Genomic DNA, 16,870 nt, shown 5'->3' with positions numbered 1-16,870 from the left:
TGTATAAGAGACAGTCTCTCTCTCTCTCTCTCTCTCTCTCTCTCTCTCTCTCTCTCTCTCTCTGTCTCATCCCCTATCTGCCCCCCCATGCTATACTTGTTAACTCTTTAATACATTCTTACACACATACATACACATCCTCTCTCTTCCTGAGACTATAAACTCCTAAAGGAGGAAGTAAGTGTAGGAGTACAAAGGGGTGAAGGCAAAGCAATCTATGTCTTTGATATTCTCTCTGTCCTATTACCTCATCTAGCACAATATTTGAATATACAACAAATAGTAATTATTACTACCTACCATGCCTACTGGAAGAGTTGGCATTTTGCTGCCATAGTCTTTTATAACCTGGGCAGGAGGAAGGATAGGGAGGTAAAACAAGGAGGATTAGATAGACAGGGGAAAACGCAGGTAGGCTCAGCAGAGGCGGTCCCTGTGTGCCAGGGCAGGTAATGCTAGGCAGTGCCTGGTGGTGCATGAGTGGCTGCCCACTTGGACGTGAGGTTCTTGCCCTCAGTTCCTATCCCGTCTCCCTCCTGTTAGCTTCTGAGATATGGAAGTCCAAGGGCAAGCACAAAGAAGAATTGAAGAATTGAGAGAGGCAACAAGGAATGAGATCTAGTCTTGCTGCTGTGATGGAGGCAGGTAGGCAAGAAGGGAATCATGATCCTTCCATCAGTCAGAGCTGACTCTGAAATGATGTGTGTGATGATCAGGACTCAAGAAATCTAAGAATGAGGCATGTAAAAAGGAATCTGCATTGAGAATAGTTTTAACCTGGGAGAAAAGGAGGCATGATGGGGGTAAAGGGAAGATTTCTCTCTCCTGGGAAGCAGAATCTCTAGATGACCTGCTGATAGTGAGGCCAGGCTACCCTTGCTAAGGGGATCTGCATCAAGCAGGTGCTTTTGTGGCAGCTGATAAGAACTCTTTGTATGGAACTAGAGACTGTGACTTTGCCAAAGTTCACAGGACATTTCAGGTAACAAAACTCATTTCAAACTAAAAAAACAAACAAGCAAGCAAACAAACAACTTAGTATATTATTAGAGGCCCTTGGTAAAGGAGTGAGTTCCCTCTTTCTGAAAGTATTCAAACAAGGCCAGATGACCATGAGTCATGAATGTTGTAGAAGAAATTGTATTCCATGACATCTTCGATCCCCTGCAATTCTACAATTCTACAAACTGCCCTCTCTGGCAGAGGCATCATTATACCTTGTGAAAAAGATGAATAATTAGTTACTCACCTGTGATTGCTGTTCTGCCAATTTATTCTGATATCTTTGCACTGAATCTCTGAGTTGTTTTTCTTTCTCATTTTCTGAGGATGATGATACTTGTTTCATGGTGCCCAGGGGTAAAGAAGGAAGTTGTTCTGGCCTATGACAACTTCAAAATCAATGAGCACAAGAAAAAAGGTCAATGAAAATGAACAGGCTATTTTAAATTTATTACAGTGGCCAGAAGTGAGCATGTCTGTTTTAAACACCAGAAACTGGATAGAAGGAAACAATATCCTTCCTGAGCCTTACCCACTGATGCCGGATGAAACTGCCCAAACTCCAGATCTGAGTAGGTTATCTACCCCTTGGTCAAAAACTCTGGCTGGCTCTCTACTATTTTGTGAAGTGAATTTCATATATTTCTTCCTGACATTCAAGATTCAGGACAAACTTAGTCTTCCATCCTTTTTTCCCCCAGTATGCTCTCTCATCCCTCATGCTTCCAGTTCTTGAAGCTCATGTGTCCTAGTTTTCTAGGGCATTTTGACTTCAAGAAATTGTCAATTTTCTTTTTATAAAACCCTTATTTTCTCTCTTAGAATCAATACTAGGTATTGCTTTCAAGACAGAAGAGAGGTAAAGGCTAGGCAACTGGGGTTAAGTGACTTGCTCAGGGTCACACAGCCAGGAAGTGTCTGAGGCTGGATTTGAACCCAAGACCTCCCATCTCTAGGTCAGACTCTCTATCCACTAACCCACCTAGCTGATCTAAGAAACTGTCAACTATTAATGAGGTTTTTCAAAAGGAATATTCTTTTTCCTATCATGAGTCATTTTGGGGTCAGAGCCAACCAGCAATGCACAGTTCAATCAATCAATCAACCAACCAAAATAACTGGTTCAATCCATCAATAAGAATTTATTAAACAGCCACTCTGTGTCAGGCTTCGTACTAAGTGCTTGAGATATAAAGAATGAAACGGGCCCTCCTTGTACCTCTGCCATTTCTCTATCTTTCTACCATCACTCATGCTGTATGGATTATGTCTGTATGTCCCAGTGTTTCTAATTCAGTCAATCCAAATTCTTTTATTTTTCCAAGTCATAATTTTATCACCTCTGAAAAATCCACCCTGACCTTCCTGACCAGAAATAATTTTTCCTTGTGAACTCTTATGATGCTCTGTATCTTCAACTCCTAACTTGTACCATAGCGATTTATATAGCTATCTTACTTTACTATTGGTCTATAATAAACAATAGCAGAGACAAGGTCTTATTTTCCTATGGGTTCTTCACCACACGCATTAATATTTTATCATTAAGAAATATATTTGAACTGAATTAATGATGCCTTTAGGGACTACCAGCTTTAAATGACCCCACACAACTTGGCTTTTCAAATTCTGATGTCTTTTTATAGTATTATGTCTCCTCCTTCCTTTCACAAGTTTTCACAGGCTTTCACATCCTGAAAATGTCACTGTGCCTATTGCAGCAGTTTCTTCACCTTCTAATTTTTGAGCTGGGAAGCCAAATAGACAGTGTTGTTAAAATTGAGGCTTGTATCTAAAATAAAAATAAATAGGCTCTGAGATGGTGGTGAGAATGAGATAATATTCTGAATAAAGTACATGAGCATGTATGGTTCTTGTAACATCTAGATTGACTGTCTAGAAGTCAATTTCTTTACTCCTGGGGGCTCTCTTCTGGGTAGATGAGACTGATGATTTTATGCATTTTTTAACTTTTAGCTTGATCATCCCATCAAGTAGCTCTTATATTCAGGATATGGCTAGGGATGGGATGGAGATGTGTGAAACCAGGACAGATGCTGGCATGGAAGTCCTTTCCTAGAGCTCCTCCTTCTCCATGCTTAAACTCTAAATATAGGTAGAGCTATTTTGCGTGTGTGTGTGTGTGTGTGTGTGTGTGTGTGTGTGTGTGTGTGTGTGTACATAACAGTGCAATGGAAAGAGCACTGGACTTTGGATCAGAAGAGACCTGGCTTTAAAGCACTACATAGATGTGGCCTTTAACAGCAATCAAGCAATCTCTTGTAGCAGCTGGATATAAATTCATCCTAGAAAATATAACAAAAAGACCAGAAATAAGATTTTCTTCCCTTTGCGGGGTATGGAGAAAAATTAAGGTAAACAGGACCCACTCTTCACATTTTCCAAGAAGGGTCTTGTGTGAACAAGAAAGAATGACTACTTACATTCACATTCAAGTCCTGCTGTGAAAAAAATATCTCTAATTTCATCCACAGAGAACGTGTTGGTTATCAACCAAGAAAAGTGCAGAATAAACAAATTCAAAACATTATTGGAATACTATATAACTTCCCACAGTGTTGCTTTGAAGACAACTTGGGGCTCCATCTATACAAGCTTCTGTTTATTTTGATAAAAGGACTGTGCACCTGTCATTTTTTTAAAGTCAGAAATGCAGAATTGCTACAGGAGAAACTTTCTGATAGAGCACTCCAAAAATGAAAAATGGACTGCTTTAAAAGAGAGTGAGATCCTCCAAATTGGAAGCCTTCAAGCAGAGACAAGGCAACCACTTGTTGGTAATGCTACGAGAAGGGTTCTTAGTTACAGGTTAGACTAAACGGGCTTTGAGGCCCCTGCCCTTTCTGAGATCCTTTAATTCTTGAAGTATTTAAAGCATATGTACAGAGAACATTTTAACAAAATTTTGGCAAAGCTACCAAAATTTGTAAAATGGCCCTTGTTCAAAAATTATTAATTTTAAAGTTTTTATTTTTCATTTAATTGTATAATTTAAATTCATTTAAATTTACATCTTGACTCTATTATTTCCTCATAGTCTCTCCCTCTTCCCCAAAGCATCAACTATACCACCAACTGCTAGTCATTGATCACCAATGCACCTCATGACTCTGACTTGTAGAGGAGGGGGAAAGATGGTCACTGACAGGATGCTTCTGGCTCACTTACAAGTGGTGGAATGGATTTAGGTTCTCTAAAAAGGTGATTAGCAGGTGGCTCAGTGGATTGAGAGCCAGGTCTAGAAATAGGAGGTCCTGGGTTCAAATATGACTTCAGATATTTTCTAGCTGTGTGACCCTGGACAAGTCACTTAGCCATCATTTGCTTAAGTCCTTATTGCTCTTCTGCCTTGGAACTAACACACAGTATTGATTCTGAGATGGAGGGTAAGAGTTTTAAAAAATAAAAATTAAAAGGTGATAAGTTGATATTCTATTTTACACTACCTAACACAAGGTCTGGTTACATTACATTTCTTACAAAGGTGCAAAAATCTTATTAAATATTTCTCTTGACTAATTTGATTGTGTTCTCTTATGTCTTATGGAGAAGGCAGCAGGATCCACAGTCAAGATTGAATTTTTATAACAATCCTTTATAGGACACTATGTCCTAGGATAGTTTACATTTAAAGTGCAAATTTTGCTATTCACCATAGTAACAAGGAGACCTAAGGAGGTCATTAAGGTATAATTGGAGGAGGATGACCAATGATAGGATAATCTTTAGAGCATGCTCATATTTTCCCTTTGTGTTTATACAGAGCATGTTCTAATGATTGGGCCTTCACTGGCTAATTCTCCCTCTTCCCCTGATCATAAAGTCCATTTTCCCTTACTCTGAGTATCATCAAGTGTTGTCTGCCCTATTCATAATGGGTGTTAGGAAATCAGACACAAACCATCTCTGTAACTAGATTGATAGTTGAAAGTTACTACAACTCTTGCCACCATTTTAAGTACTTCTCTTCTTGAAAGCAATGGAAAATATATGTTCAATATTATGTCAGCTCATAAGAAAATTATGAATAAAATAGAAAATTCATTTTAGACTTTAAGGCTGATCACTTAACTGTCAACACTGTTTAATTTAATATCTTATCACAAGTAGCATTGTTTTGATTTTTAAAGAAGACAATTAATGTTGAGGAGGCAATTAAAATTAATTTGAGAATGATTCCATATTCCTAATGTGCTTCCTGCAAGACCAGAAAAAACAGTTAGTGGAATTAGGAGTTAACAATTAAGTTAGCCCTATTAAAAAGGAACCCACTAAAATGATCATTTTTTAGCATGATAGGAATATTTTAACAGCAGATAATTCTATACATGCAAATAAATTCCATCAAAAGCTACCTGTTTTCCAAGAGGTTTGGATTATCAGAACAGGTCCAATTGCTAAGATTTTCTCTCTTTTTATAATCATCAGAGGAAGGCAAAACTCTCCATTTAAGGCAAAGATCTGAAAAAAGGGAAATCAGGCACATATTTTATAAGGAATAGCATTGTCTAGGTGAAGGAGCTCAGAGGATCATCTATTAATAGCCAAATAAAACTGTGGTCAAATATCACTTAATTATTCATGGTACTACTGCAGTGTTACTGCTAGCCTGGAGGAATTTCTAAAAAGTAGTAGACCACATTTTGCAAAGAAGGGAGACCTATATAGAAATCGGCTTGTCAAAATTCAGTCCAACTTCATCTGAATGGTTATTAATCACCTGGCAACTGCAAAATAGAGAATTATATTTAATTGAATTATACTGTCTGGTCGATTTATATCTTTCCCCACCTCTGGACCTATGATTTTATCTGTGTAAAGAACTCTTGGTGTAAAAACTCTAGGTGTTAAAAATGCAGCTCTTAAAATGTTCTGTAACTTACTGTCTTAAAGAATAATTTGGGTAAACAGCTTCCTGCTATCGCACAACTAGTATGTGCCAGAGTAGGACAAAGAGCTAGGTCTTCCTGAATCTAAAATTTGTCTTCTACCAACTACAATGCACTATCTCTTCAAAGAATCATGATGCATTCAGAAATGAATACAGTATAATATAGGTATGGGCTTATAGTCAGGAAGGCCTGGGTTTAAATCTCACATCCTTGCTGTGTGACTGAGTAAGCCATTTTACCTTTCAATCCTCAGACAACACTGCCATAGGACTTACCTGCTAATTCATAGATGGTTGGATCAAAATAAAGACAAATTTAAAAAAAGTTTAGGGTCATGACAAGAATGATGGTAAAATCATATGATGATAGGTTTTGAAAGCTACATAAGCGAAGAAATCATTTAAATTCATTCTTTTATAAATCCTGTAATGAATATCTCAGATAAAATGAAAGTTTTGAATATTATTGGAAAGTCACGACAAAATCAGATATGATTACATCCTTATAAATATTATATTGGGATATTATTGGAAATTTTATTGGAAATGTGAGGTTGGTCAATATGTTAGTTGCCTATATTTATGATTAGTCATATATATGTTCACTTTTGCCAGTTTTGGAAAATCTCTTAAACTATCTGCCAAGAGTGAATAAGTTTTCTCCTCAGACTATGACTTAGGTAAAGCAATACCTGTCAGTACTATGAGCTAAGTATGTTTGTGATTGTGTGGATCTTTAAAAAAAATTTCACTTAGAATTTTTGTCAACCAATAAACATGCTTAAAATTTGCACAAGTACCATGCTAATTTTTAAGGCTACATGCACACGAAAATAAATTTGAAATAACAATTCAACTATCATCTGCTTGAAGACTGACAAGATTCAACATAAGAATTTGTTTAGTTAGAATTAAACTATTTCTTCCCTCAAACCAATTGTGCACATGTAGACCAAGCCTTAATGTGGACAGTACTGCTATTTTGTATCTAGATTTGTGTTGAAACTATTACTCTCTGCGATGAAACGAGTGATTCAGGATTGGATCTAATTTGCTCCAAAACAGACTGATTTAAGTAGTCACTTTAATGTACAGTACAACATAGGTTCAGTATGTGCTAGACTCTCTCTATATATATAGCATAAACTTAAGTATAGTCTCTTCTCCCAGCTGCAAATTCTGATCTCTCCCAATCATTTTCAAGGGATGAGAGTATACAGAATAGACACAGCCAACAAATTTAAAAAACATCACTCTACCATGTTTTCAGTTAAAAATGAAATGAGAATCAAAGTGAAAATAAAAATTGTTATTTCCAGTTTACTTTTGTGTGCATGTAAACTTTTAAAATGTATTATTATTTACTTCATTAAATATTTGCCATTTGGAAAAGGAATCTCTAAGGGCAGAATGACTGAATGAAAAGCTGATGGAGCTAGGTTCCAAAGAAACGGAGAGCTGGCATAGATTTGGACCTGGCACTCCCAGTATTGGAACCATGAATTGGTTCCAATTGACTTTTAATCATCTCTGTCATATAAGGCTATTTCCTTCCTCTTGTCTGGCTTCACTACTGCTATGAGGGTTTTCCAGAACTTTACTCAGCTGACCAGCTGACCCTCTGTCATAAGACAACAGCTGGACACACCCTAGTAAGTTTCAAGAGCAGCAAATAGATCTCTGGACAATGGTAAATCATCTATCTCCCCCACTACTGGCCCTCTCCATAATCAGGATAACTACAAGTTGACTGAAAATCTCTTCTCCCTTCCCCAGACATATGCAGACCACACTTGCCACACTGAATGATGAACGGGATCTCCCTGGCTTGTTTTCTTCTGTACCGAGCAGAATTTAAAGGCTTCTCCAACCACTTGCTACTCTGGTATCCAAATTCATTCCAGAAGAGAATTGGATTTTTATTGCCTTAAAAAAAAACAAAAGGCAAACAAGAAGGTGGTGATGAGCAATGCAAAGCATTTTGAGGTGATAAAACTTTTAGAGCTATTGTTACTGAAAGTTTCTGTAAGTTTCCCTTATTTAATTTAAACATTATCCTCAAAATTTTCTTCATAAATTTTTATATTCACATTCTCAGCCTAGTGTTCTTTATCCCGAATATTTCCAGATACTCTTGGTCCAGTGATTCCCAAAGTGGGCTCTACCACCCCCTGGTGGGTGCTGCAGCAATCCAGGAAAGTGGTGATGGCCACAGGTGCATTTTTCTTTCCTATTAATTGCTATTAAAATTTAAAAAATTAATTTCCAGGGGGGCTAAGTAATATTTTTTCTGGAAAGGGGGCGGTAGGCCAAAAATGTTTGGGAACCACTGTCTTGGTCCCTTCTCACCTCTTCTTTTTGGTCTCATTCCTTTTCCATGCTAGCCTCATGACAATGATAACATGAATTCACATTTGTATTAGCTGAGATTTCTATAGCAACTTAAGGTTTATCAAGTACTTTACACAAATTATCTGAGCTAATCCTCACAATAACTTTGTGAGAAGATGCTATAATTATTCTCATTTTACAGATGAAGAAACTGGTACTGATATCTACATTAAATGACTTGCCTAGGGTGTCACCACTTGTATGTGTCTTAAAAGGGTATTAAAAGGCCTCTGACAAGAAAACAAGTACATATATTAAAGCTTGATATAGCCCAATTAGGATGGATAGAGTATTAGTACCATTCTCTAACACAAGCATTGATTACGAGTGAATACTATGTAAATTCTATGATGTAAATTAAAAACTTTGGGGGCAAGGTGAAGAGGAAAAAAGCCCTTATGTAACAGCACCTATTATGTGCCAAACATTGTACTAAAAGCTTTACAAATATTGCACTTGATCTTCAGAATTCCTCTGTGAGACAGATGATGTTATAACTACCATTTTATAGTTAAGGAAACTGAGGCAAAGATTATGACTTATCCAGGGTCATACAGCTAGTAAGTGTGAGGCTAGAGCTGGATTTGAACTCTGATATTCCAGAATCCCAAGTTCAGTGTTCTATCCATAGAGTTATTTAGCTACCCAAGTTAGGAACTAGAGCTATGATTTCACCAATACAGGGAAATCCCAGGGGACTAAACTCCCTCTAAAAGGTGCAAAATGGCATCTTCCCTGCAATTTATCATCTTAAGAGAATCACCTGGGACACTGAAAGGCTCAATGATTTGCTCAGGGTAACACATTCAGAATGTCTCAGTGGCAAGTCTTGACTTCAAAGCCAGATCTCTATATCCAACAGGCCATACTGCCTTTTATGCAGTGAGACCACCACAACAAAAATATGCAAACATTAAAGGTCCTTCTCTTTTCAAAACCCTTAACTTTCTGTCTTAGTAATACCTCTAAGATGGAAGGGCTAGGACTAGGCAAACAGGGTTAAGTGACTTGCCCAAGGTCCCATAGCTAAGAAGTGTCTGAGGTCACATTTGAACCCAGGTCCCCCTAACTCCAGGCCTGGCTTTTTACCCACTGAGCCACCCTACTGCCCCTATTAATGGCCTTTTTTATAGCACAAGGTTACTAGACTCCAGAGGTAGAAATTATCAAGCCCACTGCTTCATACTTCTAAATGGGGGATCAAGTCAGACATGAAAAAGTGATCATTGGCAGAGGAATATCTTTGTTGTCTTTATTCTGCTTCTGTATCCATTTATATATCTCCTTGCTGTCTCCTCTATCAAAATGTAAGCTCTTTGAGAATGAGATTTGTTACATTTATGCTATTTGTTTTCCCATTGTCTATCAGTCTATAAATACTGTTGATTGACTAATGTCAATACCAATTTTCTTCCAAATGAAATTCAAGAAGACCATGACCAGAATTTATAAAACTCTAAATAATGAACCCCAAAGATTTGCCCTGTCTGGACAGTCTACTACTATGATAGTGACAAAAGAAATAGCAATAGGCTCACATGCTCGTACTTCCTAAATTCTGTCTGTGGGGAAATGGAGGCTATCATGCCTCATTTTTGAAAATCCTTGGCCTGTCCTGTGCTGGCACGATATTATAAAGAAGCCATTGTTTTAAATGTGTCTTTGCTAATGGAGTGGTACATTATGATGGATATTTTTAATATTCTGTTTTAATCACTGCTGTTTGGGTTAATGTGTTTTAATGAAGATTTTAAATTTGCACTTGTGCCCAGAGGTGAATTAACAGCAAATGGTGATATCTGAGAACTTGGGGTGGAAAATGATAGATTCTTCCTGTAAATCTCAAAGATTCCCACAAATCCACTACAATACCCTTGTAGATAACCCAAGATTTATCAATTTATGATATTACACTAGCCAAATCTATCCCCAACTTATCCTGACATTTAAAAAAATCCATTTTCATTACTACTCTCTTATTATAAATTGTTTTTGACCCTGAGCACACATCTAATTTTCAAGAACAAGTCTTATTCCTAGACTTTAGTCAGTAAAGTCCAGTGTACCAGTTAAATTATGTGAAAGTCTGGGACTGACACAGAGAACTAAAGTCATATATTTTCTTATATAAATGTGTGTGAGGAAAAATAATGCCAAAGTTAACTTAATGTTGGCCTTTTATGGACTATTTTATCAGGAAGATTCACAATTTCCTAAACAAATCTGATTAAGTTTTCAGGAGAGTTTCTTATAAGAAAAAAAGAACATATTTTGAATGACTATAATAATGTGGCAACACAGAATTCTAGAGTTGTAGACAATTTCATATTCAATCTCCTCACTTTCTAGATGAAGAAACCAAGGCCCAGGTTGCCTAGGAACTAGCCCAAGATCACATACTAGTTCGCACATTTCTTCCACAGGAGGTAGGTCTCTTCTAATACGTTTCAGAGCCTCCTTTATTAAAACTTTTGACACACCATCACAAAGGAAACATTGTAAAAATGGTCAGAATTCTCTCGATGCAGCAAAAATATAATACTTATTTGGTATGGAATTATGTTTTATTACATCTTTTGAAAACTATCAAATGGTGAAATTCAGTGAATTGATTAAGCAAAGGAGAGAACCATAAATGAGTTCTTACTCTAGAAAGAGCCAGGAATCAACTTGTAGAGTTGGGATTTGTCTCTGTTAAAACCAATAATGCTAATTATAAGATCAGCTTGAAAGAAGTAGAGGCCTGGAAAAGGCCACTAAACTCCTACCCTCAATGAAGTCAAGATCTAGTTAGCAGAGAAACTCTTCTATTTTTTAAAATACTCCAGGGTATTATGTGGGAGAAGGGAGAATTTGCAGGATGGAGGAGAACTGTCATTTATACTGTTTAGGAAAAGAAAGAAGAAAAAAAGAATAAAATAAAGTCACTAAAGGACCTTTAAAAGAACACAGAAGAGAATAAAGAAAAATACAAAAAAGCAAGATGGTTTAGGAAAATACATTTCGAGGGGCAGCTGGGCAGTGGATTGAGAGCCAGGATCTTAGAGACACTAGTTGTGTGACCTTGGGCAAGTCACTTAACCCTAGTGGCCTAGTCTTTACCACTCTTCTGCCTTGGAACTGATACTTATTATTAATATTAAAGAGAAAAGGTAAGGCTTAAAAAATTGCATGTTGAATATGTTAAATACCTTAAAAAAAGAAAGCTGTACATAATAGAGATATTTTTTTTATTTTAATAGGAAGAATGTCTAACATTTATATACCACCTATTATGGGCAAATCACTATGCTAAGCACTTTACAAATACTATCTCATTTGATCCTCACAATTATTCTGAAATAATTCTAGGTGCTATTACTATCCCCATGTTAGTTGAGAAAACTGAGGCAAAGAGAAATTAAGTGTCTTGTTCAGGGTTATATAGCAATAAGTGTTTCAGGTTGAATTTGAACTCCAGTGTTCAAGACTCTAGTCCAGATGCTCTATCCATTCTGCCACCTAGTTGCCTTTTAGATATAATCCTTTTTTTATTCCACTTTGTATGGGTGTGTGTGTGTGTGTGTGTGTGTGTGTACGTGTGTGTGTGTGCACATATACACATATATACATTTTTAAAATTCAAAATTTTTAAAATATCTAAGGATAGAAATGTCATATCCTCCCTTAAGTAACATCACTCTTCTCCTTTCATGGTTAACTTTCTGTTTTTAGTGAGCAAAGATGGCCTTGAAAACCACAGTGGGCCCATTCAAAGTGAAGTGGTTTTAATATTTGGCCTTCTGAAAACCAGTAGTTATTAGCCTGAGGCTCACAGATTCATTTATCATGAATACACTTCAAGGGGTCTGTGAAGTTGAGTGAAAAACAGCATCTTTCAACATAATCAGTTTCTTTTGTTCTACATTTTTTGCTTTTAAAATTTTTACTTTGAGAAGGGGTCCCTAAGCTTCTATGGGGGATGGGGGTGAGAAGGGGGTAATGAGGCATAAAAGATTAAGGATCCCTACCTAGACTCTACATAAACTTGGGTTAAGGGAAAACAAGGCAAAATCTATCTGATCTTCAAGAGCTCTAAAGCTGCTATGATATTTCCTATCTTATTGTTCCCTCTTTTCTTTCCCCTTTTATCCCTCTTGGCTGTTGGTTTTGGTAGGGAAGGGAGGGATGGTGATAGCTTGTTGTTTCGTGTCTGCCAGGGAAAGGCCAGTGGGAGAGCTTGGCATCTACCTGCCTCTGGTCCCATACAACTATAAAAAGGAATTCTTTAATTTCTTTAAATTTAATGGGGGACCTGGAGGTCTTCTTACCACAGAGATGTGTAGGGATTAACCAGCCCACAGTGACAGGAAGTAGGAACCGGGGAGACCCCTGCTGAGCGAGTGTCAGTTGCAGGCTGTCAGTTGCTGACAGTTAGGAGTGTCAGTTGCTGACAGTCAGTGGGTCAGTTGCTGACAGTTAAGGTAGATAGTTGCAGGGAAGTTGGCTGCTGGCTGTTAGTCGTTGGGGATTGGTTGCTGGTAGTGTGGGTTGGTGTTTAGTTGCTAAAATATAAAGGTGCGCCTGAGCTTACTGAGAGGGCTATTGGTTTTATCCTTTAAAGGGTGGTTTTTTTACCTCTGGAATCTCTAGAGAGCAGGAGGTCTGTCTCATAGGCAAGGATCTGCTGGCAGTTGGCTACTAACAGTTTGGGCTGCTATAGAAAACTGATTGAAAGAGTGAGTGAGTGGTAGCTGTCTATTATTTTAGGGAATTAGGTAGTTAGTGAATAATTTATAGATAGTGGAGGTTAGATAAGCCTGGTGTTTGGCAGCTGTCCTCAGGAAATAGAAGTAGTATTAAGAATTTTAAGTAGTATTAGGAACTTTAGGTATATTTATAGGGCATAAGATTAGTAATCTCTCTTCTATTTTTCTATCTGTACTTCTTTCTTAAATTAAACACAGTTTTTTATTAAACTTCTCTCCTCACTTTGTCAAAACCCCTATTTTAACCCTTACACAACCTTTTATTTCCTCTTATACTATTTAGCTCAGTAAGTTTTTAGACAATATTACAATATCTGTGTGGTTCATCAAACTGCCTAATCTAAATATTTCATACAATCATGTAACCAATATGGAGTCTAGTCCAATGTCCACCTAAAATATATATTTCTTCTAACTTCAAATAATCATCAACAAAAACTTCCTAAGCCCCTAGTAACAGGCATTCTGCTAATTTTGGAAATTCAGGAATAAAGAAAAAAGTTACTACCCTCAAGAAGGTTTCACGTGAAAGGGGAAGCAAAGACACATAAAAATTGGTACATAAGGTACAAAACAGATAGAAGGTGATCTTGGAGGGAAGGGGCTAGCAATTTGGGGAAACTGGGAAAGAGTACAATATTCCTCATAAGTGATCATATAAACTCCAAATGTAGACCTCTAAGTGGCAAGGGCATCATTTTATGAGGGAGGCCACTGCATTTTGGGACAGTCTTTTTAGGAAAGTCCTTTGTCATACTGAATCCAAATGTGTCTTTCTCTATAATTTTCATCCATTGGTCTTAGTATTATTTTCTAGGACTAAGCAGAAGTCTGATTCCTTTCCTACATGAAAACTCTTCAAATATATAAAGGCCATTATCATGTCCTTCCTTAATTTTCTCAAAGCTGAACATACCTAATTATATTAACTAAGGCTGATATAGAATAGTTTCAAGTAGCTTCCCCATCTTGGTCATTCTTTCTTTTAAATAATCCAGCTTGTCAATGTACTTTTTGAAATGTGGTTCACAGGAATGAATGTAATATATCAAATTTCAGGGCAGATAGAGTACAATGGGGTCCAATGTACTTATTCTAAACCAAGGGTTCTTAACCTTTTTATGTATCATAGACCCTAAGGAAGTCTGGTGAATCCCATCCAACCTCCTCAAAATAATATTTTAATGCATAAAGAAAAAATATATAGAATTAAATGGAAACCAATTACAATATCTAAAAATAGTTATAAAAATGTTTTAAGAAGCTCATGGATTCCAGATTAGGAATCTCTATTCTAAACAATATACTTCTATTAATGCAGCCTAAAGATAGATACTGACTTCTTGGCTGCCACTCCAAAGTGCTAAGAACTGACTTTATAGACCTCTAAGACCCCCAGGTCTTTTTGACATGGCCTACAGGGTAGACCTGAGTTCAAATGTGGCCTCAGATACTCCACTAAGTCACTAAGACAACAAGTCACTTAACCCTGTTTGCTTCTGTTTCCTCCTCTGTAAAATGAACTGGGAAAGGAAATGGCAAACGACTCTAATCTCTTTGCCAAGAAAACACCAAATGGTACAGAGGAGTTAGACATGACTGAATAAAATGATTGAACAACGCTAGGAAGACACAAGTCCATACAGGGAAAAGGTACTAGACTTAAAATCAGAAGATTAGGGTCCAAATCCCAGGTCTGTTGCTTTCTAGTTGTGTAACCCTGGATAAATCACTTTAATCTGCTGGGGATTCAGTTTCCTCAGTGGTAAAATTGGGCTAATAATACTTTTACTACCTACCTTTTAGGAGCTTTTCAAGGAAAATGCTTTATAAGCCTGTGTGTGTTTTATAAGTGTAATTATGAAGTTTTTTCTAAAACCTAAGATTAGAGTTTTACATTTCTCCTTAATAAGTTTCCATCTCTTTACATTATGCCCCTTAGAAGCAATGGGCTCTAGTGCCTGTGGAGTCAGAAATACTCCTGCTTCTTCAAGTCCCCCTTCTGCTGACTAGGTGACACTCTTCAGTGGTCTAAACTCTCAATGCTCAAAGTAACTATTAAAAACTAAAATTTATTGTGGGGTCAACTTGAATTGGTAGAAGTTGCTCAGTGAGAGTTCCCTCTACCAAAGAAATCACAATTAAGTCCTGAAACCTATCCCTAGATTTAGTCCACTTTTGGAAGCTGTTGAGAACTTTGTGGATTCTTGTCATTTTAAAATGTGATAAAATTTATCTTTTTATTCATGCCACTGAGAATAATATTGACAAAGCAGAGCAAATTAAAGAGTCCTGCAGGAAGCTATCTCTTGGGTGCCACTGATCAATATCCTTTGGGACCAGTTTCCATCTAATTGCATTATCCACCATTTCACATTACTCCATCTTGTCCATCTGTAGATTATGACATTTTCTTAATGAATTTATGATGGCACATGGTGAACAATGCTCCACATTTGATGTACTCACAACCCATCTTTTTAATATTCTGTTCTAGAATTATGCAGTAAATAAACATTAAGCTAAATGGTCTATCCATATTTCTCCCTTTTTGGGGAAAATGAGGACAGCATCTGCTCATCTCAGTAAACAGTCATTCCACAAGGGCCTACTATTTGCCAGGCTCTGTGTCCTATGTCCAGGATTTAGTCACCTTTCTTATTTTATGATTCCTCAAAGATCATTGATCCAAATCAAAAAGGTTCTGTAACCACATCTAAAATTTCTGTCAGAAAATATTTATAGCCATGCTCTCTTTGTGGTGGCAAAGAAGTGGAAAATGAGGGGATGCCCATCAGTTGGAGAATGGCTGAACCAATTAAGATATCTGTTTATGATGGAATATTATTGTGCTGAAAGGAATAATGAACTGGAAGAATTCCATGTGAACTGGAATGACCTCCAAGAATTGATGCAGAACAAAAGGAGCAGAACCAGGAGAACATTGTACACAGAGACTGATACATGATGGCACAATCGAACATAATGGACTTCTCTATTGGCAGCAATGCAATGATCTAGGACAATTCTGAGGAATTTATGAGAAAGAACACTATCCATATCCAGAGAAAGAACTGTGGGAGTAGAAACACAGAAGAAAGACATTTCCTTGGTCACATGGTTTGATGGGAATATGATTGGGGATGTAGACTCTAAATGATCACTCTATTGCAAATACTAATAATATGGGAATAGGTCTTGATTGATGATGCATGTGAAACTCAGTTGAATTGCTCATTGGCTAAGGGGTGGGGGAGGAAAAATGGGGGAAGAAGTAGGAATCATGTAACTATGGAAAAATATTCTAAATTAAATAAATAAATGAATGAATGAATTTTTTTTTTAGAAAATAAAGTTTCTGTCAGGCCTTTAGGATGCCTTCTAAGTTGAGTAACTTTTTTTGCTCTTGTTTTGTTTTTATTTTTCATTTTATTTCAAATTAAGAATAGTTTATTTTCTCTCTTTCAATTAATTCCCCACTGAAAAACACACTAACCAAGCCCTCAAAAAGCCACTGTAACAAATATGTATGGTCAAGGAATACAAATTCCCATGCCAGTTCTGTCCCAAAATGAATAAATATTTCATTCTCTGTATTGAGTCCAACCTCTTTCTGTGAGAAGGTGAAAAGCACATTTCTTTATGGTTATTGCATTGATCAGAGTTCTTAAGTCTCCCAAACTCATCTGTCTTTACATTATGTTGTTATTGTCTAAACTATCTCCTTGATTTTATTCATTTCATTCTGTATCTGTTTATTCATGTTCTTAGGTTTCTCTGAAACCTTCCCTTTCATCTTTTCTTATATGCTATATTC

General features: G+C 36.9%; 1 protein-coding gene across 1 annotated transcript in view; it reads right to left on the bottom strand.

Annotated features, from left to right (window-relative positions):
* Positions 1 to 16,870, bottom strand: part of MORC1 (MORC family CW-type zinc finger 1) — a 196,677-nt gene that overhangs the window by 80,944 nt on the left and 98,863 nt on the right. The window contains exons 14-16 of the mRNA XM_044669190.1: positions 7,712 to 7,840; positions 5,379 to 5,484; positions 1,250 to 1,391 (exon numbers count right to left, since the gene is read on the bottom strand). Coding sequence (XP_044525125.1) covers positions 1,250 to 1,391; positions 5,379 to 5,484; positions 7,712 to 7,840 — 377 coding nt within the window. The remainder of the gene's footprint in view (positions 1 to 1,249; positions 1,392 to 5,378; positions 5,485 to 7,711; positions 7,841 to 16,870) is intronic.

The sequence above is a fragment of the Gracilinanus agilis genome, chromosome 3, assembly GCF_016433145.1.
Source record: "Gracilinanus agilis isolate LMUSP501 chromosome 3, AgileGrace, whole genome shotgun sequence".
Taxonomy (NCBI): Eukaryota; Metazoa; Chordata; class Mammalia; order Didelphimorphia; family Didelphidae; genus Gracilinanus; species Gracilinanus agilis.
Note: the sequence above shows the minus strand (reverse complement) of the source record. Positions and strands in the feature narration are given on the sequence as shown.